Source organism: Tursiops truncatus, chromosome 13 (assembly GCF_011762595.2).
Source record: "Tursiops truncatus isolate mTurTru1 chromosome 13, mTurTru1.mat.Y, whole genome shotgun sequence".
Lineage (NCBI taxonomy): Eukaryota > Metazoa > Chordata > Mammalia > Artiodactyla > Delphinidae > Tursiops > Tursiops truncatus.
The window spans coordinates 11,967,417-11,994,897 of NC_047046.1; the positions used below are offsets into that span (position 1 = coordinate 11,967,417).

Below are 27,481 nucleotides of genomic sequence, written 5' to 3' on the forward strand. Positions count from 1 at the left end.
TATCCCAGGAGATTGGATGTAGTTCCCTGTGCTACACAGTATAATCTGCTTCTTATTTAGACTTGTGCTTAATTCCACAAATATTTTGACATTTTCAAAGCAGTAGGTCAGGGCCAAGGCTGTGCTGCTTACCCTCCAGGTGCCGGCAATGGGGTGGGAAAGTGGGATGTGATTGCCCTCCCCACTCCCCCCCTTCTCCTGCTGCTGGGATCAGTTGCTCACACCCCTGGGTGCCTGGCTGCCCACGGAAGAAATTTAGAAAGGACTGGTGTGGAGAGATCTGGTCCTGTTTAGGTGCTGGTTAGCTATCGTCCAGGACGGGTCTCCAGTGAGACCCCTGCAGCCTGGCAGAAGCGTGCGTCCCCGTGCCCTCCCCTGCCCCGCACTACTGCCAGGGACCCGTGGAGTTACAGAGCAGCACGGACTGCTGGTGTGGCCACGGTAGGCTGGATTTTCTGGGATTCTCCCAATTTGCTTCCATTTTCTTCTCAACAAAGGCAGTTCATTAATGTAAAGTGTTTTTATAAGTAATAGATCTTCCATCAGCCCCCCTGCAGAGCCTGCGTTTGGGAGACATGGCCGCTGTGGGCACAGGCAAGCATTTGCCCTTGTTCAGACCACCGAGGGCCGGCCTCGTGTCTTTGAAGCTTTGAGCATCCGCTTACCTAAACTAATTAAAATGAGATTTATTCAGCCTGAGCCCAGTCCATACTGCTCAAAACCAAGCTGTTTGTTCACCGTCACTGAGGATGTCATCTAATCGGCAGGGTTGGGGCTCATTTCCACCAGAGGGCGGGCCAGAGTCCGCCTGGGGCTCCCCCGCCGGCTCCCAGGGCACTGTGTGCGTGACGTGTTTTCACTCATTTGGTGGTTCCGGGAGTGATGGGGTCAACTATTAGTTGGTGCGGACCTGCTCCTAGGAAGGGTGGTTATTCCCCCCAGTCTGCTGGCCTTTGATTAGAAAGAACGAGGGTCACTGCTCTGGGTACGCATCTCAGGACGGCTGTCTGGGCAGTGCGGTCTGCAGAAGCTGGAGGCTGGAAGCTCGGAAACAGCCCCTTACCGGCCGGACTGGTGGGCGTGCCCAGGAGGGGCTTTCTGGCTGCAGAGACCCTGAGGGAGTGTAGCACCTTCCCCCCATCTGAAGCAGCCTGAAGCAGGTGATGTTTGTTCTAAAAGTTGAGAAATTAACAAATGCACTTGTTTTACAGCTTTCCTTTTTTTTTTTTTTTTTTTTTTGCGGTACGCGGGCCTCTCACTGTTGCGGCCTCTCCCGTTGCAGAGCACAGGCTCCGGATGCGCGGGCTCAGTGGCCATGGCTCACGGGCCCAGCCGCTCCACGGTATGTGGGATCTTCCCGGACCGGGGCACGAACCCGCGTCCCCTGCATTGGCAGGCGGACTCTCAACCACTGCGCCACCAGGGAAGCCCCGGTTTTCTTTTTATTAGGAATTATATCCCTGTGACTAATCAGTGCTAAGTCAAATATCTGAAGTCAGTGCTTCGAGGGCCTCAGGCTGTGTGTGTGGGTGGAGGACACGGGGAGCAGGGACAGTGCAGCCTGCGGGATGAGGGTGAGGTCACCTCTCTCCATGTTCTCCACCCGTTTCCCAGGAATTGGGTTGAAAGCATATCACCAAGGGGAAAAGTTACCAGAACTGGGCTTTTGGCCGTTAAAAGAATACGGCAGTTTGACACAAACACGCCAATTTGGTAGGTTTACAAAAGGGCTGTGTAATGGAAATCTACTACGAGCAGCTCAGGGGAGAGCTGCTGCAGCCACGTTAAACATGAATTATGGATAAGGGAACGCAGTAAGATGACAGCAGCTTCCAACTGTGGCCAAGCATCCTCTGAGGGAACGACTTGCTGCTAGACTTTAGCAAAACCATTGCATTTTTTCTGATCCCAGGCACTGGCAAGTTCTCCATGTGCGTCATGTATGGATCGGACCCTTGTCCCTGAGCAGCTGAACCCGTCTCCACTGCCTGTGGTTCACCAGGCCGGAGCTGAACTGCAGGCGGCACAGTGACTGACGCAGGCTGATGGAGAGTTAAAGACACAAGTTGCCTTGGCAAGGGTTCTGCAAACACCTGCTTTGCAAGCTGTCCTCCCACACAGCGACCTTGGGAAGGCCTTGGAGAGTTGCGTGGGAGGGGCCGGGGTTTTCACCATGACTTCCCAGGGCGTCAGTGTTGCCTTTGTCTCCAGGCTCTTCTGGAATCAGTGAACAAGTACCAGCAGGGATTCGGTAGCGGATGAACTTGGCCCCAGCAGGACTGAGGACTCTGACGGGCACACGGCGGCTGCTCTTCCTTCTGATCTGCATGTTGACCAAGTGAGCAAGGGGCTAGGTTTCTGGTCTTTACCCCAGGAGTGGCCCAAGGGGCAGCAGTAAGGCTGGAGGATGTGCCGAGCAGCAGTTTACGGCCGCCTCCATCTTAGAGAAACGAGGCGGCTGCGTTAGTGTTAGCACCGGGCGAGGGGACAGGAGAACAGTGGTGGGGCGGGGGGCGCCTGCCCTGCCTTCCTAGGGGATGAAAAGGTCCCCGGCACAGAGCTTCTGCCTGGAAGCCCTTGCCCACCATCAGAGGCAGAGAGCAGGCTGGCACCCGCATGGCACAGGCTGGAGCCCAGCGAGAGGGGCTGTGCCGTTGCCCATCCCAGGCAGCCTCCGTCCAAATCGCTGCATTGCCCACTGCAGCAGCCAGGGAGCCATCTGGCCTGGCCGCTGGTGAGGTGGGCAGGTCTGCGAGGCTCAGGGCGCTGCAGACGGGCGGCCAGCACCACACGCTCCCGGCTGCCACAGCTGCTGCCCAGAGCAAAGGTCCGAGTCGGGAGAGCCAGCCGGCCCCCGCCTCAGCCACTCTCGTAGACCTGCCCGTCCTGACAGGCCGTGCACGGCCTTAAGGCGAAGGCTGTGCCCCTACCAGGAAACCGTTTCTCTCCGAGCTGAGCGAAGTTGGTTTGCAGTGACCGGCGTTTGTCATTTGAATGCAGAGTGGGACGCGCTATCCCCTCAAACGCGGGCCTCTGGTTCCCAGGAGGGGTACGGAGGACTTCATCCTGCGGTGGTCAGCTCTCCTGCACAGAAAGGACCAAAACTCCACTGCGGGGGACATTCAGTCTTTCCTCGACTCAGCTGAATCTGGGCAGCCTTGGTAGGGGAGGTGTTGCTGGCCCTAGGGTGTCTCTGCAAATGGATCATTGCCTGGGCTGCAAAGCACAGCCTAGCGGCCGCTTGGAGAACCTCATGACACAGCCATACTTCCTCCCAGAAAATGCCCTTATGCACAATTTCACATATGGTTGTCTGGGTTTCTTGGATCCTGGGCTAGGAGGCCCTCTAATAGTGGTTCTGGGAAAAACTATTCAACATGTCAGGTGAGATTTCCAGGGTGGGGGGAAGCTGGTAAAGTGGTATGCCAGGGGACTGTCACCACACACCTTGCCAGGGTGACAAGTAATATCAGCAATAAATACATTTAAAAAATTTAATACTAGAACCAACATGGACATGTTATAAAGCAGAAAACAAAGTCATACAATGTTTTAAGACAGGGCAGAGATTTCTGGTGTTTGGCCCTCTGGCTCCCCCAGCGGCATATCTGAGTCTCTTCTGTCTTTAGGGGAGACATGGGGCCCGAGTTTGAAAAGCAGAAGAGATACAGAAGAAAAGGAGACGATAAGTCAACTAAGAAGTCAGAACTTGCAAAGAAGCTCCCACAAAATAGCCAACGGAGACCAAGGTAAGATGGGATGAGCAGATGGGGGTGGACATGGGCCAAGATTTTTTTAAGCCACTGGTAAATGTTGGTTCATAAAGGAACTTTGATCCTTTCCCCATCAGGCTATTTCTTCCAGAATGTAAGGTTTAAAGCAAAAAACACTGAACGTGGTGTGCTTGGAGATTATTTGGGTCCAATAAACCTCCTTCACAAAACCCAGGTGGTTTCCGTGAATGGGAGATGTTATCAACAGGCTGGGAGGAAAAACCCCATGCTTGTAACATTTACACTGGACCAGCAGTTGGCAGTGAATGAAAGTAGTTTAAAACTGTTTTTACTTTCAGTAAAATTTTTCTGGGTCGAATTTCTTTTGAACTCTTCCATTACTCTTAATTCCTGCAAAGCTAGGAGGGAGAATGTATCTGCAAAATGAACTGTGAAATGAGACTGGAAGGGGCTACTTCTTGAAAGGAAAAATAAACTTTCCGCAGTGGTCCAGTTGCATTAAGACTGTGAGAGGTGAAAACCGTATAAAGCGAGGTCACTAGGGGGTCAGAGCAGCACAAGGCAGTGAGCGTAAATAAAGTACGTACTCCATTTGCCCACTGCACGTTGGCTTCGTTTATGAAGTAACTGGGTTTTCTGAAAGGAAGCAGAAAACCCTCCTGACACAGCTGCCTTCCGGGGAAGGCAGCCTGAAGGAAAGCAGTGCTCTCAGGACTGAGGGGATGGTTCCCGGTCGCGGCTCTCTATGTGGCACTGTCTAGTTGGATGTGGATTTTTTTATGACTGAGGATCTTAATTTGAAAAACCTTCCAAAACCCTCACGACTCAAAAAGTTGTAGGACTCTGCGTAGTGGTGCATTTCCCAACTGCGTACGCTTGTGAACAACAGGAAAGCTTCACTTCGCTCTTGGATCGGGGGGAAGTGAGGAAGTGATTCCCATGCTGAAAATACTCGGTTTGTCCCTTGTGCCTTTTTTTTCCTTTATCAAGAGTCGTATATTTTGTCTTTCCAAAAACCTGCTTTCCGCTTTGCTTTATGATCAACTTCACTATTTGTTGGTTTTCTAGTTCATTAAAGTATTTTTATCCTTTTTTAACTCCTTTAAAGAAGGATTTAACTCCTTCTTTCTACTTTGTTTTTCTGTCTTATTTTCTATAAAGTCATGACGTCTCCCCGCCCATTCGGGCCTCGTCCCCTGGGTCTTGGTGTTCAGTGCTTCCACTATTACCCTGGTCTGGAGAGTTTCTATTTTCCATTTTTCTTTCCCTGTTTAAAACCAAGTTAATTCAGGAGTGCCTGGGGCTTCCAGGTGTATGTTTTTGTTTAGCTTTTTGTTGATTTCTAATTGTACCACATTGGGACTGGGGGCACCGGATTGGACCTGTCTGGTATTGCTCTTTGTGTAATCTGAGATCTTCCTTGTGGCCTTCATACATGGTCATTTTTTATGCATGTTTTGTGGGTATTTGAAAAGGGACAGAATCCTACCTACATCCATCGTGTCACGCTTATAAATTAAGTAAATCCGCCGCATCACCCAGCATGGGCATGGATTTTGTTTCTCTGAGTAGTTGTCAGTTTTCTGCTTTGCTGTTTTGAAGGTACAGTAGACGGCGGCTGCTGCTCACAACAGTCTAAATCGTGAGTAACGCAAGGCTTTGCCCTCTTAATCCTTGGAAACGGAAGCTAGTTATCACACGGAAGCGGCCTCTCGTGCTGCCCCGTGTTAGCTCGGTGGTTGAACGTAATGGTCCCTCCGCGTTCTCCCCTTCTCAGTCTCTACTCCAGAACCCATCACCTTCCACCCCACGCGGAGGATGGGTGTTTACGGTACGTAGAAAGTGTCTACTTTGTATCGTGCATTGCAGACACAATAGTCAGCAAAACAGTTATTAATGAAGTAGTTGTATAAATATATAATTATAACCATGTTAAAATCTACCAGGAAAAAGCACTGCTCTCCCAGGTTGGGTGATGGTGTCAGAGAAGACGACCCAGAGATGGTCTCAGATCCAGATCCAAGGGCTCAGAGACTAGCATGTCCAAAGGCCCCCAAAGAAGCAAGGGTTTGGAGACAGGAAAGAGGATGAGCAGGGGTGCAGAAGGGCCTTTCTCAGAGCTGGAGCAAGGGCTGTGTGTAGTGTACAGAACGATGTGGGGAGGTCCCAGCTTGGGCCCGGGCGACACTCCTGAGACAGGTGGGGAGCAGATGCAGGGCTGCGGTGGAGGAGTGTGGGGGAAGGAGGTACAAATCTGAGCCATCAGTGTGTGGTACTGAAAGCCCTGAGAGTGAGAACAGAGTAAGATGAAACGAGCCCTGACAAACGCAGCTGGAGAAAAATGAATTGGCAAAGGAGAAAAGCAAAGGCAGTAGAGGAAGATGTGGGGGTCACATAAGCACGCCCTGCAGTTGCTTTTTTCCCCCAACACTTAAAACCTAGTGAGGTGCTCCTCTGTAGTTCTAAAATACACAGAATTGGTTCTTCCCATGTTTCTCCCAGCTCCCAAATGAGACAGTTCTCTAACTGTTGTCACAGGGAAAAGCAAGCACCAGGTCATAGTTGTAACCCGGTATGGTGTCGCAGGACGAACGGCAGATGGGCACAGTGCTCTGAAAGGCCAGCCGGTCCACTGCAAACTCGTAGGCCTGGATCAGCCCCCGGTGTCTAGAGAAAGCACAGAGACGGCGGCAGGGTCAGTCCTGGTCCCCAGCCCCCCAGTGACTTCTGTCTTTGCAGCAGGGACGTGCTGGAGACAGGAGAGCGAGTCATCGTGACACACGTCTGCTTCGGCCCCACAGTGTGTTATGGACGCTCCAGATCCCGCGACTAGAGACCAACAGGTGAGCAGACAAGTTTGATGGAGGGAACTGAGTGCTGGGAGGCATCTGTCTGAACAGGGAGGCAGGAAGGGTCAGCCTCAGGGAAGGCCTCACACGAGGCTGCTTGGAAGCCAGGCCAGTAGTAATCAGAAAGGGTCCCGGGCTTCCCTGGTGGCGCAGCAGTTGAGAGCCCGCCTGCCGATGCAGGGGACACGGGTTCGTGCCCCGGTCTGCTTTGCCTCTGTCACTCGTATTCAACACCACAGGTCCCTAAGCCTTTTGTCTTGGGCTCTTGGCACGTGTGGCCTCCATCCCACCCCCCTGTAGCGTCCTGCTGAAGTACCTGAAACGCACCCAGCACGTGTTGTTGGCTGATACCATCCTGCCCGCATGTACATGTATGCTCCTGACTTCTATGAAAAGAGCGGCTAAGCCTGAGGGTACCATCCTGTACGGACCAATGTGGCCTGGGATGTTCTATTAATAAAATCAAGCTAAGAGTGTCTCGTCTGAACTCCTACAAACCTGGACCAACCCAGCCCAAGCACTGACCTCCGGTGGGTGACGAAGTTGTCCAGGTCGGCGTTGCGCACCACCCTCTCGTAGGGCACGTGGGCCGTGATGAGGCTGTGGCAGTTGAAGGAGATGTGCCGCACGGGGTGTCTGGAACAGATGGGAGAGAACGCTTGTCAAGGTTAAGTCCACTGGAACTCAGCACATCCCACCTTTGCTGCTTTGGTCTCGGAAGTCTGGAGCTGCAAAGGACTCTAGAACCACCTAAGCCAGCTTTTTCTTTTACAGAGGAGGAAACCGGGCCCCCAGAGGGGCAGTGTCTGCCTCAGTTCCCAAAGCTAGCTGGAGAAGGCCCCACGCCAAGCCTACTCTGTAAACACGTCTCAACATCCCTGTGCTCACTGGCTGATGCCCTAACACCTTGGTGCATTGGGACACAGAGGACAAACAACCTGAGACAATTCGGACACACGCAGTGGAGAACAGCGCCATTTCTGCCCCCCCAGCTGGCCGGCCGGCCCTGGGCGAGTCACTCCAGCTCTCCGAGCCAGGTTCCCCAGCGGCAGGCTGTGTTGAGCGGTGCCCTACACAGGCCCGCCAGTCCTGAAGTCAGAGGCTACAAATGATACGTGTACTCTGGGTTGTGAAAGCCATTCAGAAAGTTTTGGAACAAAATGGCTTGAAACCTATGTAGCAAAGGCTTTTGTTCATTCTAAAAACTTTTTTCCAGTGGAGCACTGAGCCAGGAGACACAGGATAAGAAAGATGTCTAATGCAAGCAGATGCCTGCCATCAGAGGGATTCCCAACTGTTAAGAAGGTGAGATCCATTCCCACAAAAAATAACCAGTGTTTCTAGAGCACAAGAGGAGACACAGAATTCAGCACTTGGCAGCAGGAACAGGAGACCGCAGCACGGACCGCAAAGGCAGCCAGGCCGCTGCAGAAGGGCGGAGGGTGGCACGGAGGGGCTGAGGAGGAGTCCCTTCAGGCTGAGCCACGGCTGTGCCAGAGGCAGGGACAGGCGTCTTGGCCACAGCAGAGGATTCTCTCAAGAGGGGTGCCTGAGTCCAGGGTTTGCAGCACCAACTGGAGAAAGTGTGGCTGGAGGACTTCGCTCAGGGCCCAGTGAGGCAGGAGGGATGGAAAACAAAGCCGCGAGGAGGACAGGGAAGGGAGAGTGGGCTGGGGAGGGCAGGAGACTGAGCAACAGCGGGACCAGAGCTTGAGAGGGAATCAGGCCCACCAGCACGCTGTGCCACGAGGACGCGCGTGAGCACGAGAACCCGGGCGGGAGCCTTGCTTTGGTGGCCGCCTCTGGGACAAGCCACTAAGCACTGGTGAGAACCGCATGTGCACTTACAAATGAGTTAGGAAGGCTGGGACAGGACGACAGTTCTGGGCACGACCTCGCTTAGCCTGGCTTCCCCTGAATGACCCATCCGAGGGAGTGCAGCTTTTCAGGGAGAGAAATGAGATCTGCTGGAGTGCAGGCCTAGTGAACTAAACGGAGCTGCTGGCGGCGGTCCCTGGGGGCCTGGACTGCTGAGGAGGCTGTCCTGGAGGCCAGGTCAAGCCAGCTCTTTAAAACAGAAGGGTGTCCTTAAAGGCAGACGGTTCTGGGCTTCCCAAGCGTGAGTTTTAGTTGCCTTTTGGCACCACCTGGTGGCAACTCAGTGCATCACCACAGCAGGCAGGGAGGGACAGAGCCAACCAAGAAGCGTGGAGGCCACCATGGTCTGAGAAAGATGCAGGCCCAAGCACCGGTTACGGCCACCCTCCAAGGAAGAAACCAGTTCCTCTTTTGACCTCGTACTTAAGCTGGACTTGTGAGCAGTCTTCATTTTATCACTCTCTGCAGTTAGTGGGGACACGTCTCATCCCAGAGGTGCTGAGGGACAGCCAGGGGAGCTCGGTGCCCGTCTCGCACAGGCATGGGGGCTGGATGGATGTGGGCAACAGGGGAGAGCCTCGGGTCCGCTCCAGCCGACCCCTGCTCCAGGCAAGGCCGCCTCTGCTTTAAAGGTCAGACGCCAGCGCGCAACGTTTAACCGGCTGGGCCACCTTAGTATTCATTTACCTACATCCATACAGCCCTCTGCTGCGCTTGGGAGAACAGCTCTTGAATTTTAGAGCTAAAGGTTAAAGTTACAAATTCCTCCTTAGTTGAAGCCTGAATACTTTCAGTCTGAAGCGCCCTTGTAAACAGTAAGGAAGATCAAGACTTCCTGGAGTGGAGGGGATGGGGGGGGCCTGGGCCCGCCCCACCTGGGGGCGGATGGGCTGCCTGCAGCGCCCCCGCCCGCCGTCTGGCCTGCCCCACTGTGGTCTCTACCCGAGCTGGGAGCTGTGGCAGTCTGAACAGTGACCAGCGCCATTTCTGAGCCCATTTCACAGCAGCTGACTTGCAGGGTTCCAGTGAGGACCACGTGGTAACGTGTGGACAGCACTCGCACAGTACCTGGCTCAGTGGCTGACTGATGCCATCATTGCTGCTACTGTGGTTACTGGAAGCACCTGAAGACCCACCTTACCTGGAGTGCACCTCCCACAGCTTCTGGTTCATCCGATAATCCCACACGGAGACCAGGCCCTCCTCGCCCCCGCTGACAATCTTCCAGTCGTCCATCTGGACTGAAGAGACTCCGAGCTGGTGGGCAGAGATGGACAGGGCGATCGTGTCAGTGCGGAGGTCGTGGATCCTCACCCTGCAGGGCCAGAGATGAGCGCAGAGATTAGCATTAGAGCCTGAAATGATGAATTCCTCCTCAGCCATCCTGGTCTGTGTACAGCAACCCTATGAAAACAGAGTATGAAACCCCTCAGTTACGATATCTAAATACTGATACTAAACTTTCACCACCTCCTTAGCGTACTCTCAGAGGAGGCCAAGAGGCACTAGAAATGAACTAGTTTAGAGCACTCCCCACCGTTCAAAGCACAGAATAAGGAGGACTCAGAACAGATACACTGGCTGCCCTGCTGCTCACTTCAGGGGAGACGCCTGCCCTGGGCACAAGCCCATTGCGATGGAGGCTGACCTGACTGCCATGGGGACGTCGGCCTGAGAAGGCTGTCCAGAGGGTAAGTATACTGCCCAGCATGGCAGTTTTGCTGTTCATATAAAAGTCTGTTAAGAGCAAGTTGTAAAACAGCTACATTTGTCTGAAACCTGAACCCTTACCTGGTTGGGAAAATAACACTTTTCGGGTAATTTAACTCAACTTTTAAGTTCATCACCATCTTGTTGGAATTTGGAAAGGCGATGCATCTACAGTTGACTAAGCATAACAGAATTGTGATAAGAGTATGTGGACACTTGGCAGTCACTTATCTAAAGTCTTGAGATAATTACTTACCTTGTAATAATCTGAATTTCTTTAAGAACATCTTTAAAAACTACTTTCTATACAAATATATGCTGAATTTCCACATAAGGATAAATTAGATGAGACAGAAATCTCTTATCCACTAGAAGTACCAACACAGTTCCTGAAATAAGCCACAAGAGCTAAAACTGAATGTGGCAACATTTCAGTACAGGTAAAATTAACAGCCCCTATGCTGCAAGTCACAAAGGAAAAGACAGTCGCTGCCCTGAAAAGATGCCACTAGCTAGCTAGCAGGGGAGCTGGACAAACATGTCTGACACAAATAATGTGGGGAAAAGGGATCATCTCGAACACGTTCTAGGTCCTAAACTCTTACAGGTACATGAGCACGCACAGACACAAAGTATCTTTGCGTGAGGGGAAATTATTTGAACTGGAAATTCTATACCTAGCTCACCTACCAAGTTTGAGGGCATAATGAAGACTTTTTTTTAAACATAAAAGGACTCAACGTGAGCTACCCATGGATACTCTCTGAAAGAAAGTGATGTAGAAGGGCCATGAGGCGCCGACACACACGCCACGGAGGGATATATGAAACAAACACTGAATGTTAGCAGACAGCTTAGAAAGCCCTATTGTGTCAGCTGGGTGGGCAGACGCACACAGGACAAACCCACCTCTTAAGAGCCTCAAGTCACAAAGCAAAACTCAATATAGGGACTTCCCTGGTGGCACAGTGGTTAAGACTCTAGTCAGGGAACTAGATCCCACATGCATGCCGCAACCAAGGTGCCTGCCTGCCACAACTAAGACGCAGCACAACCAAATAAATAAATTAAATAAATAATTTTAAAAAGCAGGTTTGAAAAAGATTTTAAAAAAACCCCTCAATATATGCTACACACGAAGGGCACATTTGCATGTGACAAGGAAGAGGTGACAATTTTAATACCTGAAAAGGTAGATTTCAGAGCAAAAAGCATTAGCCTGAGAGTACTTCAAAATGATGAGAAGGATACAGTTTACTAAATGTTTGATAAAACGTGCCAGGAAAGAAACAAAAAACCCCACATGATACCCGAAACTAATATAAAACTGTAAATCAACTATATTTCAATTAAAAAACCACACATGGACCTAATTTCTGTAGGTTGATTTTCCCCCCTTTTTAGTAATTCAGTTTCTTTCATCATTATAATCTATTTGGGTTTTTTATTTCTTGAGTTCATTTTTTGAATCTCCATATTTGAAGACCTAGATGAATAAATGACATTGTAGGAAAATAAGAATTATCAAAACTAACCCCCAGGAGACAGAAAATCCAAATAGATCAAGGAACACAGAGCAAGCTGGGAAAGCTGTCGAGGAGCAAGCTGTCCCTGCAAAACAAGAACAAGCAAAATGGGTCCAACCTGGAAGGAACAGACCGCCCCCCCGCATTCCCCAAACCCCGGGCTACATCTACTGTTCCACAGCACAGCAAAGGGAGGAAAGCTCTGACTCTTTACATGGAGCCAGCGTTGTTATTACGCAAAACCTGACACCGCAAGCATGACGGAGACGACAGATCTGCACCAGTGCTAAGACCTGAATAAAATATCAACTAACAGAACTCACAGCAACACGTTAACCAGCAAGTGGACTCTGTCTAGAATGTCCATTCCTGTGGCCCACCATGCCTCTCTGACAATAAGAAACCCATAGAGAGGGTCACTTCCGTGGACACTGAAGAGAGATTTGATGACACAGAACACTTATTCCTAATGAAAAGTCTTTAAAAAATAGTAATCTACTTTTACCAATATTATTTCACATTGTTTTAAAAAAATTAGATACAATTAGATAAAAGAAGAGAAGTGGACAAATTTATCCTTAGGGTTGACAATCCAAGGTAATTCAGAATCAAATGTATTTTAATATGTCAAAATCAATAACTATCCTTTGTACAACCACTAGTTTTAAAAATGTAATTGAAGAAAAGATCCCACTTAAATTCGCAATTATAAGCAAAACACCCTGTAACAACTTTCTCAACTTGGAGCTCTACCATATGCATTACACCAACATTAATAACAGAGGGCTCAGAGAGTTAAAACAAATATTCAGGATAGGAAGGCCTTTCTAAACATTACAAAAAAAAAAAAAAAGTCAAGGCAAATGGTAAACTGGGAAAAATGTTTGCACCAGAGGACTAATTTCTTATAAAAAAAATTCCTTCAAATTTATAGTAAAGTTTAAGAAAAGAAAAAATAGTTCACAGGAAAAGAAGTACTCATGGCTTTTAAACACTGTAAGACGTTCAAGTTCACTGGTAATGAGAATGCACTAAAACTACAATGCAGTAATACCACTCAACCTGCCTACCCAGCAAAGGTAAAGTCTGGTAGTACTCCGAGACCCCTTCCACGCTGGTGAGCCCTGGATAGAGAGGTACTTCTATACGGCTGATGTGAGCACAAGCCCAAAGAAAGTGACTTGGCAATATCTAACAAAATAAAAAATATACTTCACTTTGACTTAGCAGTTCTGCTTCTAGGGTTTTATATAGGCTATATCTAACATACATGTACATCCACATATATACATACAAGGCCATTAGCCACAGTACTTTTTCAGTAGCAAAGATGAGGCTTCTGTTTCAGGCACCCTGTTGACCCTCCCACTGAAAATCACTTCATACTGCTGGATAAGACGTTAACTACATCCTTTCAAGTGCACTGCTGAGCTCACAGAGTAAGCGACCTCCCTAGGGCCCACGCAGAAAACCAGGTTGGAGAGCTCGAGTTGCAATTTTGGTTGCCTCTATGCATGTGCGGTAGGAGTGAGGCTATTGGCAGGTGCCAGTCTCAGGAAGCAACAGGACTGGCTCTTACTGTACCACGGGGGCAAGGCTGTAAGACTGGGGTCCACTCAAAGGGGAGTATTGAGACCTTGCTTTATAAAAAAGCAGTATAGAACTTCTAGACACGAAAACATAATCCCTGCAATTAAACTCATTAGATAGGCTAGAAACAGATTAGACAAAGCATTTGTAAATTAGAAAATAAACCTGAAGTTACCTAGAATGGAGCACAAAGAGAGAAACAGATGAAAAACGTGAATGAAGCGTTAAGAGACAGGAAGGATGGAAGGGGATGATGGTTCCAGCTTACGCCCAAAAGAAATCCCAGAAGGAAAAAAATCTAGTGTGTGCCAAAGAAGCGATATTCAAAGTGTTAATGGCCGATGCTTTTCCAAAAGGAAAGATAGGCGTACTCACACTCATGAGCTCTAATCAGAATAAATGAAAAGAAATACGTATTACAGAGTATCATAATAAAGTAGGGGAACCGCAAAAGACACAAGGGGTCTCAAAAGCAACCTGAGACAGAAAGACTTCTGATAATCAGACCAACAGGAAAAATGAGAAACAGTATTTACACTGCCATGAATTTGAGTGACTCAACGGGGAAGGCACATAACCTATCAGCAGATGCCAGGTAAAGCCGTGACGGTACATCCGGTACAGTGGAGACCTGCACGGGCATCAGAGAATGAGGCAGAGCTACACATACTGAGGACAGCCGTCGCCCGAACAGTCACACCCAGCGCACCAGGCCCAGCTGCGTGACGGCAGCTGGGGGGCGGGGGAGGGGGGGCGCGCATCCGTGCGCAGGCACCCTCTAGAGAACGCCGCAGCACAGCCTCCGCTGAGGAAAGAGAAGCTCCCAGGAGACAACTTCTCCCTATATATACTTTTTTGTGCTTTTGAATTCAAAAGGTTACCTGCTTAAGTTAAAAAAATTTAAAGATAAAATTCTGGAAGGACATACTGGAGCTGGTAACAACAGTTACCTTGGGGAAGAGTCTCAATGGAAGAATGAGGGGAATAAATGCGGCTTTTACTTTTTATTCTAGGCGCTGCCATGTTGTTTAAGGAACAAGAACTCGTTCATGACTGGGAGGGGCACCCAGAGGCCTTCACAAGTACTGGTCACACTCTGTTTCTTAAGTGGGTGGGTGGGTGGCGGGAATGCTCAGGTGTTCCGTTCTTTAAATTGTACACAGCATACCTTGTATACACTCCCATGAGGATGTTTTGTTTCAAATAAAACAGGGTTTTAGAAATCTATAGTCTTATGACACGGGGGTGAGTGAGGTCAATGGCTTCTTCCCTGCTGGCGGCGAGGCTGACTGAGAGCTCCCTTAGTACAGCAGGCCAATCAACACCCCCCCCCCACCCCGCCTCCCCTCTTCCCAGGGAGGGGTCTGTGACCAGAGGGATGCCGAGCGAGCAGGAAGCACACAGAAGACAAAGAGCTCCAGAGCTCCCGCAGTCAGCATTTGCAGACACTAATCTTTAGGCATTTGTGGGTTAGAGAAGGGAGAAAAGGTAAAGTTGCCGTGAAAGGAACTCTGCCTGGAGGCTACAGCTGCACTGCTTACTAATGGGAACGTGAAAAGGAAAGGGGAGGGGGGAGAAATGTTTAGCTTGAGTACTTTTCAGTGCGTATTTGGTTAATAAGGGTCTATTTTGCTCTAGTGATTTTCATAAAGAGCTCCTCTGTTGAATATTTATACTCCATAATTTACAGTTTGGCTGTTAAGGAGACAAAGGCAAACACAAATTTGGTCCAGAAGTTCAAAGTTTGCCATCTGTTTTCCTATTGTATTTAGATACCGGCATGGATGGCTCCAAACAAAATACACAAATACACCAAAAGATACAGCCTTAGTGTATTTTATCACTAAGGAAAACAAAAATGGGCCAAAAAACAGACTCGAACTTCTCCCCACAGGGAAAAAGGAGAAGCACTTAGAAGACATCTCCTCAAAAAGGCACTGCTCTGGTTTCTGGCTGACAGAAAGAGATAGCACACAGCGCGGGGTGCGAAGTCCACGCGAACCCTTCGAGTTCACATCATGAAATGCATCTCTGCTTCACACACCTGACGGCGCGGCCCCAGCGTGCACAGCAGCGTTCCCTGGCAGAGCCCATACCCTCAGCGCTCAAATCAAATTCCTGACGTGGGGAAACAGGTAGCACAGCAAATGGGCACAAACATGCCAAGACAACTGATTCCAGGGACAAAAAGAAGCCAACGGTAGACACTGCGAATCCCTATCCAGCGTGTGTTTCATCAACTTTGCCCGTTGAAAAGAAAAAAAATTGGTCTGAAAGCTGTAATTGTATTATGTTTAATATTCATGGTTGGGTTTGGAGGGCTGTTCCAACACTCCCTCTCTCCAGCCCCTCTCTAATGAAAATCACACCATAGGAGTCAGCTCAAGCCCGCCAATTAAAACAAAAGACACCGGAACCTTCCAAAGACTCCAACAGAGGAGCATCCATCAGATGGGCAGGAAAACGTGCCGGAACTGAGAGGGAGGCACGCGCTGGCTGGTCCTGTGCTGAGCGCTTTGAATAACTTATTACAACACTTGCAGATGGAGCAAATGTAACATTTACGCCCCACTCACTCTCCCTAACGGCCAGCAGCAGCACCAGAAGCCACCACAACTCTGCATTTGTCAAGGCGAGAAGCTCCGACACTCTCTAATTAGGGGTCACAACTCAGAGCTTGCTTCCCATTGGTTTGGATAAAACAGTCCCATAAAATAATAAGGCAAACTGTATTTGATGGCAAAGATGAAGCCTGTTCAGGCTCTGGCTCAGCAGTTTCATTAAGAAGGACCTGACCTTCAGCTATATTTCTATCCAGAAAATACAGGGAACAAGCAAGACGGCATTAAAACAGTCTCTCTTTTTTTAAATGACCAAATTAATCAAGAAAACTCATTTTTTTTAAGAAATCAATAACATGATTGTTTTGTCTCATTGAACCTATATGAAAGAGGATTTTTAAAAACAACGTTATATGCCCAAATTAGTAGCTATAACATATATACAGCACCAATGATGGCCTTTGGTGAACGATTCATTTTTAATAGCAACTAGAAAGACATGTATTTTCAGGTAGAACTGCCCAGTTTAATCCAAGCAGGCTGTGGTTAGAGCTCTATGTATTGTAAAGCTGTGTCTCTGAAGTTTAGAGTTCTTTGCTTATTGCCCATAAAGAGTAATAAGCCCCTTGGACTGATCGCTCGACCTTTCTGGACCTGTTTCCTTAGCTGGGCCAGCTATTAGATGGTCTTAAAGAGCTCTGCTAGACCGAAAATTCTGCAACCCTTACGAGCCAGCCCATACCACCACCAGTGGACAAAAATGATGTATGGAAACACAGAGACATTCAGCTTACTTTAATAAATCCTTTTAAATTTCAATCAGATGAGTGTACCTAGAATAAGCTCTCTATTTTATGGTCAACTGATTTTCAACAGTGGTGCCAAGACAACTCAATGGGGAAAAAATAGTCTTTTCAACAGATGATGCTAGGACAATATATATCTACATGCAAAAAAGAATGAGGTTGGACTCCCACCTCACACCATATACAAAAATTAACTCCATATGCATCATAGACCTCAGTGTAGGAGCCAAAATCGTAAAAATTCTTTTAAGTAAACATAGGAGTAAATCTTTGTGACTTTGGGCTAGGAAATGGCTTCTTCAATATGATACCAATAGCACAAATGACAAAGAAAAACTGGATAAATGGAATTTCATCAAAATTAAAAACTTCTGTGCTTCAAAGGACATTATCAAGTGTGAAAAGACAACCCACAGAACGGGGAGAAATATTTACAAGTCATATCTGATAAGAGGTTGGTATCCAGACTATACAAAGAACTCTTGCAACTCAATAAATAAAAAGACAACCTAATTAAAAAATGGGCCAAGGATTTGAATAGACATTTATCCAAAGAGGCCAAAAAGCACATGAAAGGATGTTCAACAACATCATACCTTTAGGACAGCTATAATCAGAGACCATAGCAAGTACTGGTAAGGATGTGGAGAAACTGGAACCCCCATACACTGCTGGTGGGAATTGTAAGATGGTACAGTCACTTTGGAAAAGAGTCTAGCAGTTCCTCAAACAGTTAAACATAGGGTTATATAAGCCAGCAATGCCACTCCTAGGTATATATCCAAGAGAACTGAAAATATATGTCTACACAAAAATCTGTAGTTGAATGGTAACAGCAGCATTATTCATAATAACCAAAAAATGGAAACAACCCAAATGTTAACTGATGAATGAATAAGTAAATGTGGTATACCCGTACAATGGAATATTACTTGGCCATAAAAAGGAATTAAGTGGTGATTCAAGCTACAACACAGGTTTATCTTGGAAACATTATGCTAAGCCAGTCACAAAAAGTCACACGTTCTATGATTCCATTTATATGAAGTATCTAAAACAGATCCGTAGAGGCAGGAAGTGATTAGTGGTTGCCTAGAGCTAGAGAAGTTGGGGGGACATGGAGAGTGACTGCTAATGGGCACAAGGTTTCTATTTGGGGTGATGAAAATGTTCTAAACCTGACCTGGTGATGACTGCACAACCTTGTGAACTTTACACTGGATTGTATAATTTAAATTAGTGAATTGTAGGTATGTGAATTCTATCTCAATAAAGCTAAACATTTTTTAAATCAATTTAAGATTACAGGAGGAAAAGCAGTGGGATTTGTTGGCTCAGTGCATGTTGCTCTGGCAGCCCACTAACAACCTGATGTACGCCCTTACCACCAACTCTTCTTTTTGGCCCCGCCGTGCCGCCTGCGGGATCTTAGTTCCCTGACCAGGGATTGAACCTGGGCCATGGCAGCGAAAGCGCGGAGTCCTAACCACTGGACCGCCAGGGAAGTCCCACCCTTATCACCAGCTCTTATTTTGATTCTCCCCAGCAGAGCATTCTCTGGTCTAGATCCCTGATTTCATTCGTTAGAAATGAGCAGATCCCAGATGAGAAGACTGAGAGCAACAGAATGGGAAGGGACCCCCTTTAATACAGCCCTCTACTGCCAACTAAACAGTTTATTTAAATTATTTAAAGAGAGTAGGAGTTCTGCATCTGACCTAAAGTAAGCCCATTACTGCCTCTGTCTTCTGCTGCTACAACCCAAACCTCTGGACAAAACACAAAAAGCAAACACCTGAGGACCCTGGGGAGCTGACTCACTACAGTGGATTGTGGGGGAAGTGGCCACGGAGGAAGGGGCCGTGGGGAAAGGAGTTTCTCTCTCACAGCCTCACCCCGAGTGTGAGCTCCTGTAGCACAGCTGTGTGGTAGCTAAAACGCTAACAGAAACACCCTCTTTCTGAAGAACCAAGGAGAGAAACCCCTAAGTCCAAAGAACGTGGGTGTGGCATTTTTGGGGATTCCCCCATCTCTTTTCTGTCTGGTTTTGCCCCAAGACAGTCCCTATTCACAGAGCTGCATGGTGGTAGGGATGCCAGCAGGTGAAACCCTGAGAGAAACCCCATCTTCTCGTCAGAGGCCCAGGGGACAAGGGCCCTGAAAGCTAGAAATCACAGGGATGAAGAGAGGGAGGAACTGGAGACGGGGAGCCCGTGATACCGCGTGCGACCCCGCACGTGGCCCAGGCGCAGACCCAAAGCAGTACAGCAAAGGCTCAGGTAAGATTTCAACCACTGCCAGCTCAGACTAACCTCTGGGTGGCACGTGTGCAGGGCAGTCAGAGAAGCACAGCAAAGGTTTTGGAAACTGAACTGACACTGGAATCACCACCCACAGAAGGGAAGACACAACTTGCAGTCTGAACCTAACCAGGGGGACTGCCTGTTTAAAACAAAAACAAAACTCAACATCCTCCAGAGGATTACGTAACAGGATCGAAAGTGGACACAAAATGTCCAGGATACATCCAAAATTACTTGACATACCCCCACCCCAAAAGCCCCAGGAAAATGTGACCCATTCTCAAGGGAAAATGTCAACCCTAAAATAACCCAGACTTTTGGAATCATCAGTGACTTTAAAGCAGCTATTGTAACTATATTCCATGAGGTTAAGGTACAATGATAAGAATGAATGAAATTCTGAGCAGAGAAACAAACAATGGAAATTTTGAACCAAAAAAGTATAAAATCTGAAATAAAAAATTCACTAGATGGGTTCAACAGCAGAATGGAGGTGACAGAGGAAACAGTTCATGAACCCAAAGTTAAATCAGTAGATATGTGCAACTTGAAGAATGTAAGGCTTAGGAAAGAAAATGAATAGAGCTTCAGTGACCTGTGGGATAATACCAAAAGTCTGTTCTTCACATCACTGAAGTTCCAGAGGAGAGGGGAAAGGGATCAGTGTGGAAAAAAATATCTGAAGAAATAATGGCCAAAAACATCCCAAATTTGGTGGAAGACATAAATTTACAGATTCTAAATGTTCAGTGAACCCCAAAGGTTAAACTAAAGAAACAAAACAAAAAAACTCACAGTGGTCTATTTCCTGCAGACTTTATCTTGGTAACCCATTCAAGTTTCTCATAACTGTTCTAATTCCTAAGATTTATTTTTGCCTTCATTGAACAAATACAGACTTTTATTTAATTGAAAACACCATCCAATTCAAGAAGCACCATTACTTTATGTAATATTTTAACATGCTGCCATTTGTAAGATGTTATTATAAAAGACACATCTTGATTTTCATAGATGTGAAAATGTAAAGAAAAAAAAAGTGCATCTCAGAATAAATGCAAAACATACACAGTTAAGCCCTCTCTGAGCACTAGACAGACACTGTGGTAAGACACAAGCGTCCTGTCCTAACACCGGATGCACACCGCTCCCTCTCTAATGTTACTTACCACTCTTCTTGGCTTAGCAGGAAAGGACAAAATACGCATTAAAAAAACCTCATTGATCTGTAGTGTTAAAACTCTTGTGCAGAGCCCCACCTATATAACCCCACTTTATAACCCTTCCCTCCCAGCGAGGGAAAAGTACAATCCAACCATAACTCAGTTCCCACCCTGATCATTCTCTTAATCTTTATCAGACTCTACTTAACCTCTAGTGACAAGCTAGGTGAGCTATTTGTTTCATTTTTAATTTCAGCTTATACCCACCCCCCCCAAAAAAACCAACTCCTTAGAAAATTCCACCCATGTTATTAGCAAAGTTACTCAAGCTGATTTCCTTAAAGAAACATTATTTTTGTTTTAACCTTGGACAGTTTTATGTACCTTTCGAGTCCATTTCATTCTCAGGTTATTTATAAAGTACTAAGAGAATGCAATAGAAGTTCAGTTTTTTAAATAAAAACGGAGGTTCCAAGGTTTTCAAACTGCATCTGTCATGAAGTGATAGCCACCTAGCTCTCTTCACAGTGTTTGCCCCCTCCGTCCCACTTCTGAAATAAGACATAAGCTGTACAAGCCTGGGTGTGCATCTCTGATGAGTTCCTACTCATAGCTATTAAGTCTCTGGGAAAAACCCCACAAGACATACCTCTATCACTTAAAAGTCTAGAGTCCTTATTCCTTCCTTTTTCCAGATGTATAGTGCTTTTAAGCCCCATGTTTGAAATTCATATTGCTAACACTGTTAATGTGATTCATAAAGAACAATCTTATATATGATGGCAAGCCTCTGCGGTACCAGTAGTGGTCAAATAGCCGGCACACAGATCTACAAGTGGCCCTGATTAAATGCCATTTTGGATAGCCCCCTCCCCAACTCCAAGTCCCAAGTCTATTCTTTTCATCCAAAAAGACAAAGGGTGTAAAAAACCCCACAAAAAACGTAACTGGTTTACTAATAAAATGGCTTTTAACGTGGTCAGGTCTGGCCTTCAAAATGGCCAGAGAGCCCTGTACACTGCACATTCGGCTTCTCCTCTGGCAACGGGGAGCACGGTCAGGCAGCCCTGCTCCAGAGGAAAACGTCAGCTTTACCGAGTATGTACAGGCCTCCTCACTGACAGCAGGACGTGCAGCTGACAATGGTCATGACAATCTGGCTGTAACTGTGCTTCTGGAGCTAATGAGGTTACGTTATATAGAAAGCAGAGGTCTCTTCTCTGGAACACCATTTTGGTTTCCTGGGAGCCTAGCTGTGGTTGAACACCTAAATGGTCATGCTGTCAACAAACTCTGAAGCATAACCTACAATCCCAAACCCTTCCATCTGGATGCCCCACAGAGCCCTCTGCATTTGCTCTCCTGGAAGGCGAAGAGCTGTTAGGTCCCTGTGGGTAGATCCTATCAGATAAGCTTGAAGCCTTTGTACAGCTCAGTCAGAACTGAAAATGGGAGAGTAAAACTATAAACTGATGTGTTTCATTTGCTGTGCCACAAGTGGGGCCACTTATCAAGCCTAGTTTGTTTTCTTTTTTTTTAAAGAGAAAAACTGCCTGGACATACACTGAGGAGTTCAATTCTCAAGCATGAGAAGTATCAGCTGTTTTAGGAGGGCTCGAGGAAAATAAGATCAGGTATTTTCTTTCAATAAAGCATACTCACATCTTTTTGCTCTCTGGGAGGGAGACAGTAGTAGTGAAGGTCAGAAGTTGAAAATATTATCTGACAAAATAATTATTTTTGCAAGCTGCTGCACTGGTACGACAGAGGTCTGGGATTTGGCACAAAGGAGGACCCGCCTCACGATCTGATACCCCACCAAGTGGCCCACCACCTGCAGCCCGGGGCTGGCCAGGGGAGGGGGCGCCAGCTGAACCTGGCCTCCAGCCATGCTACCTCTCTTCAGGGCACTGGGATCAGACATGACAGATAACCAGTCAAAAAAAGAAGAAAAAAAAAAAAAAAAAAGGAAGAAGAAGAAAGAAAAGGAAAAGACAAGGGGGAGAGGGAAGAGAAAGGAAAAAAGCCTAAAATTTGGACTCAGACAGTCTTTTCAAACACTTTAATCCTTCCATGCTGATGGGTCCTGGAGCGGCCGGAGCTGGCACTGGACCCTGTACCGGGAAAATCCAACTCCCTAAGCCAATACGTTAAAGGGAAGACTGCTAATCAGCTAAATAGAAACTGGAATCTGTTCACATGAAGTCTCTTTTTTTCCCCCATCACCGGAGGGACACCATAGTGGTCTGAAACACACTCTTGACATCATTTGGCAGGCAAACCTATTTTGCTGAACATGATTCATCCCTTAGGTTGTTGTTTTTAATATTAGAAAGTGAGCTTTTAAATGCCAAACAAATTTTACAGCAGGGGGACAAAAGATATTCCAAGTGGTCTCACTGGACCTTCCACCAACTGCGTCCACCAAATGGCCTAAAAGACAACCTTCCCATGGTGTTTCAGAAATGAGGCAGAGACGCAACTCCATCCAACTATTACCTAATACAAGACTTTGTTCTCCAAGTTCACAGGGATGGTATTTATGGGATCAGGGCTGAACTCAGGTGGGCAGAGATGTGAGTGAGAAGTGAGGAGGGTGAGCCGGGGAGGAAATCAGTGAGCTCAGTGGAGGCCGAGCGGCCAGGCCTCAAGAGAAGCTGCCTGTGGCTCTAAGATGCGACTCTACTGACACCTACCTCCTGTCCATGTTGCCACTGACCATGAGATTGGGAGGGCTGTCCCGGAGGTTGACGCAGGTGAAGTCGCCAAGCGCGTTGCCCAGCTTCGAGAGGCAGCGTTCTGCTTCCAGGCTATACACCAGGATCTGGGGAGGAGGAAAAACACGTGGGTGTGCGTTAGGGGCAGCAGGCCTGCACAAACAATTTCCACCCAGCGTCGCCCCGGGGCACGGTCACAGCACCAGCTCCCATTAGAGAAGAGGCTCTAATACTCCATTTCCTGACCCCTTCCAGGTAATGACAGTATAAGGATGGCTCTTAGAACAACAAAAGGAAACACAAGAGAAAAGAAAATCCAAAGAATTCCAGGCCAAGGTGCAAACAAACTCATAGGACACAAAAAAATGCCAAATGGGGAAATTCGGTATCCCAGTTTCTTAACACAGAAAAAGAAGCATGGAAACTAAGGGTCACTGACTGCTTCTGATTAGTTAATGGGGGAGGCTAACAAGAAGTCTGTGTACAGGGTTCTCTCTCGCTTTTCCCCCTCTGTATTTATACCACAGAAGGTAAAAAGAACAAACAGTATAAGCATCCAGGATGATGAAGCTTGTACAGTTAACCACTAGATGATTCCTTTAGATTAAACTACAAACCAAAACATAGTCTTATTCCCAAACGTTAAAAAAAAATTTTTTTAATTGAGGTATAACTGATATTCCCCAACATCTCTCTCTTCAGTCACTCTCCACTAGCTAATTATAGTAAGCTCTGTTCCATAAGGTATGGAGGCAAGTAAGAGAGTATCCTTGATCTCTAGACAATGTATTCATTACATTTGAACACTGCCTTTTCTCCAGCAAATGGGGAAACAAGGATGATTCATAAGGAATCTTTCTGAAGATTATTTAAGTCTTTTACTAAAAAGATCTTAGTAATTCAATTAACATTAAGTGCTTGCCATGGGTCAGTAATTGTTGTAAGTACTGAAGACATAGTTAGTCCTTGCACCCAAATTCACTGTTCAAAATCCTCCTCATTTAAACACACACACACATGTGAGCATACATTATATTCTGTTGATCATGTGGTTAAAATTAATCACTGAACTCAAAAGTTTTAATGTTAATATTTTGTAGAGTCTCCTCTCTTAGCCCACACGTGAAAATGATGTGCTATTTTTTCTTATTAACCTATACATTTATCAATTATCAGTGTACAGATTCCTATTTTAGTACTGAGAGGTTAATAAATTGACTCCACCTTGAAAACCATTGATCTCATTGTTGACACATATTTCTAACAATTGAATCTTTGGAAATTCCTAATAGTCAAAACAACACTATAATATTAAGTAAAACTGCTCACGGTATCTGAAAGGAAAGAGCAATTTCAAAATGTAAAATGCCTTCGTTTTTTTTTTTTTTTTTTTTTTTTTTTTTGCGTTACGCGGGCCTCTCACCGCTGCGGCCTCTCCCGTTGCGGAGAACAGGCTCCGGATGCGCAGGCTCAGCGGCCATGGCTCACGGGCCCAGCTGCTCCGCGGCATGTGGGATCTTCCCGGACCGGGGCATGAACCCGTGTCCCCTGCATCGGCAGGCGGACTCTCAACCACTGTGCCACCAGGGAAGCCCGTAAAATGCCTTCTTAATCCCTAAAGACCATAGAGAACAAGCTAAATTTTATTTTTATTTTCATGCAGTTGAAAATAAAAGTTTCTGAGAAAATTTCAACTGTAAAATATCCAAAATAAGATTCTTCTTCCAAGTATGGACATAGAAATAAATCAAATCTTCCATCTACAGTAAATATCCTAAAAATTGCATGAAAATTGGTTCCTGGAGGGAGGAAAAAAAAAAAAAAAAACACCAGCAATGTCATGGTCTACCCTGAAAGTAACATTCTGCACTTATATATGACTATACAGCTTTCAAGAGGGCTTTTGAACTCAATCTCTTCTTCTTTTTAAAATACTTCAACATCTATAGCAGGAAGAAATGTTCCATGATAAATATAAGAATTAAAATCTGATATTGAGTCTGTTCCTATGTCTTTATACTCTTTTTTAGAAGTTCTTTTTTGACAAGAGGATAGATCATTTCTGAATGAAACAGTGGTATCTAATCCCTCTTCAAAAAGACTGCAAATTCATCGTATAAGTTAGTAGTCAGGAGTCAAGTATTTTCTAAAATGTTTAATAATTCAATGAATCAGAACTATCCAAAGAGTACCTTGACCATTATGTTTAGTTAAAGACCGCAGAGATTAGAAAACACATTACCCATCTCAGAGGCGGTTCTTCCCACGTTACGAGTCCCTCAACAACCTTTAGCATCTCTCTCTCCCCTCCACGCTCTCTCTCTTTTAATAAGGTTGAGCAAATGGGACTTCATTTTATCTGATTGCCACAGACTAGTGAGATTAATTATTCATGCTCACACTCTCCCTCTTGTTAAGACCATGCATTAGACTAATTTTTCTCTTTATTGCCCTAGTTGGGTGAGTCTCAACCCACGGCCACTTGACTCACTCTCAGAAGTGTATGGATATGCTGGAAAGAAGGAAAAAACAACCCATAGCTAAAATCTTGGAGAAAATGTTCTGCACCAATGTGACCGCCAAATCAATAGATGTTGCTGGGGTTATTTTTCTTAAGTACCACATGTATATTACAAAAGGGTTTAAACAGTGATAAAGGCGCAAATTTGTATAGAAGTTGGATGTTTCTTTAAGAATTATCTAAAATGACTGAACCATGTTGTATATTTTACAAAGGTAACTGCAGGAGATGCAGTGTGTAGTCTCGGACGCTGCAGGGTCTACTCCTTTCTCTTTGGCTTCCAGGGAGATCTAGAGGGCACCTGGTGGAAGCAAGCATTGTTTAAAAAGAACTTTCTGTTTTTTTCCTTCTTAGAGATGTTAAGGTATTTTCACAAATCCTAGTCTTAGAATCCTAACTTTCATTGTTGTCAATTATTCAGATTTCTCTGAAATTTCTCTGAAATTAAATAAACTGTTAAACCACTTTAACAGTTTAGTGTATACAGTTGTCCCTTGGTATCCATGGGGGTTTACTGCCGGGACCCCCCGGATACCAAAATCTGCCCACACTCAAGTACGTCCCTTATATAAAATGGTGTACTATTTGTATATAACCTACATCTTCTCATCTACTTTAAATCATTTCTAGATTACTTACAACACCTAATATGATGTAAATGCTATGTAAATAGTTGCTGGTGCTCAGCAAATTCAAGTTTTGCTTTTTGGAACTTTCTAGAATTTTGGGGGGAATATTTTCGAGCCGAGGTTGGTTGAATCCGTGGATTTGCAACCTGTGGATGTGGAGGGCTATGTACTGCTAGACTTGTTCTATACACGTCTGTCTTGTCTGTTGCGCGCACACTCTCTCTCTCTGTGTATAAAATTATCTTTTTCTCTCGATGGGACTGTTGTTCTACAACTTGTTTTTCCTACTAAATAACATGAGAGTTCTTTCCTCGTCAGTACCTATACATAGATCTTGTTCTTTTTAAAGGCTGCATAGAACTTGTCTATGGATATATGATTCCATATTGATGGATATTTGGGTTGTTTCTAATATTTTAGACAAAATAAATAATGCTGTAATTCTTTCAACAGCCAGTAAACAAATGTTTATGACTCTTCTCTGTGCAGCAGGCACTGGAATGAACAGGGAGGGTGGATGATGTGCAGGAGCCTTGGCTGGCTGCCAGCTGAAACAATCCACCTCTTCACCAGCTAGTGCACAGCCACCAACTGTCCTGGTCTGCCATTTGTGGGGCTCGCCTCTCTAAGGAGACCCACCTTACAGCCATGTTCTAGCAGGTGGTGGTGTAACAGTAGGGGCAGCAGTGTAGAGTCAGGATGGAGGTGGTGGCCACAGGCCTGACATCTGGGAAACATCGGCAACGCCCCGGTGCAGGCAGGCCCCGCCCCTCCCGGGTGTGACCCGAACCATTCGGTGTGCCTAGGACTGGCTTTCCAACCAAACCATGAGGAAAGGGATAAGAAATGGCTACTGCCCCTGCAGTGGGGTGAGCTCAAGGCAGGCCAACTTTCTCCTTCACCCATTAAGAACTGGACTTAGCAATACAAACATTTCCTAATCTGGGATTGCTATTAGCCTCATAATGAAACAGGAACCACTGTATACAGAAATAGCTATGAAGAGATTACAGAGCCTTGCAGTCCCAGACTTTTGGCTGTGTGCTAATGACTGAAAAAAGGAATTCCATTTGTGTTTTCTTTAAGTTTACCAAAATAGTGAGTCTTCCTCACACTCCTATGTGTCATCTGCCAAAGGCATTACACCACCACCAACGTCAACCTGAGCAGCGGGCTCACCGCCTCAGGACCCCAGGCACTGCCTTTCCAAAGGGGTGAGGAGTTGTCAGAAGGCTTCCTTACAAGACTATAGCTTTTTAAAAGGCATTGTGAATTAAAGATAATTTGTCTGCCACCATCTAAAAAAAAGGGAAGCGACAGAGAGAGAAAAGGTTAGGAGACGCTGTGCTGGATTGCAGCGAAGTAAAGATTAAAAAAGGCATGGGGAGGAAGATCTGACTGACATTCCTGGAGATAACAAAGTCTACCTACTTTCTTTTCTGATCTCTAACAACCCACCTCCATCACTACCACATATATTTTGCCCTTCTGAGG

General features: G+C 46.3%; 1 protein-coding gene and 1 long non-coding RNA gene across 2 annotated transcripts in view; one reads left to right on the forward strand and one right to left on the reverse strand.

The window, feature by feature from the left end:
- On the forward strand, nucleotides 1-26,445 carry LOC141276142 (uncharacterized). The gene is made up of 5 exons (XR_012325187.1): nucleotides 1-1,342; nucleotides 1,913-14,369; nucleotides 15,182-18,933; nucleotides 21,663-21,754; nucleotides 25,294-26,445. It is a non-coding gene; the product is annotated as an uncharacterized lncRNA (long non-coding RNA).
- FBXW8 (F-box and WD repeat domain containing 8) overlaps nucleotides 3,481-27,481 on the reverse strand; it is a 114,007-nt gene continuing 90,006 nt past the window's right edge. Inside the window, exons 8-11 of the mRNA XM_019950376.3 lie at nucleotides 22,817-22,944; nucleotides 9,603-9,776; nucleotides 7,109-7,219; nucleotides 3,481-6,401 (exon numbers count right to left, since the gene is read on the reverse strand). Of these exons, the coding sequence (XP_019805935.2) occupies nucleotides 6,257-6,401; nucleotides 7,109-7,219; nucleotides 9,603-9,776; nucleotides 22,817-22,944 (558 nt within the window). The 3' untranslated portion in view covers nucleotides 3,481-6,256. The remainder of the gene's footprint in view (nucleotides 6,402-7,108; nucleotides 7,220-9,602; nucleotides 9,777-22,816; nucleotides 22,945-27,481) is intronic.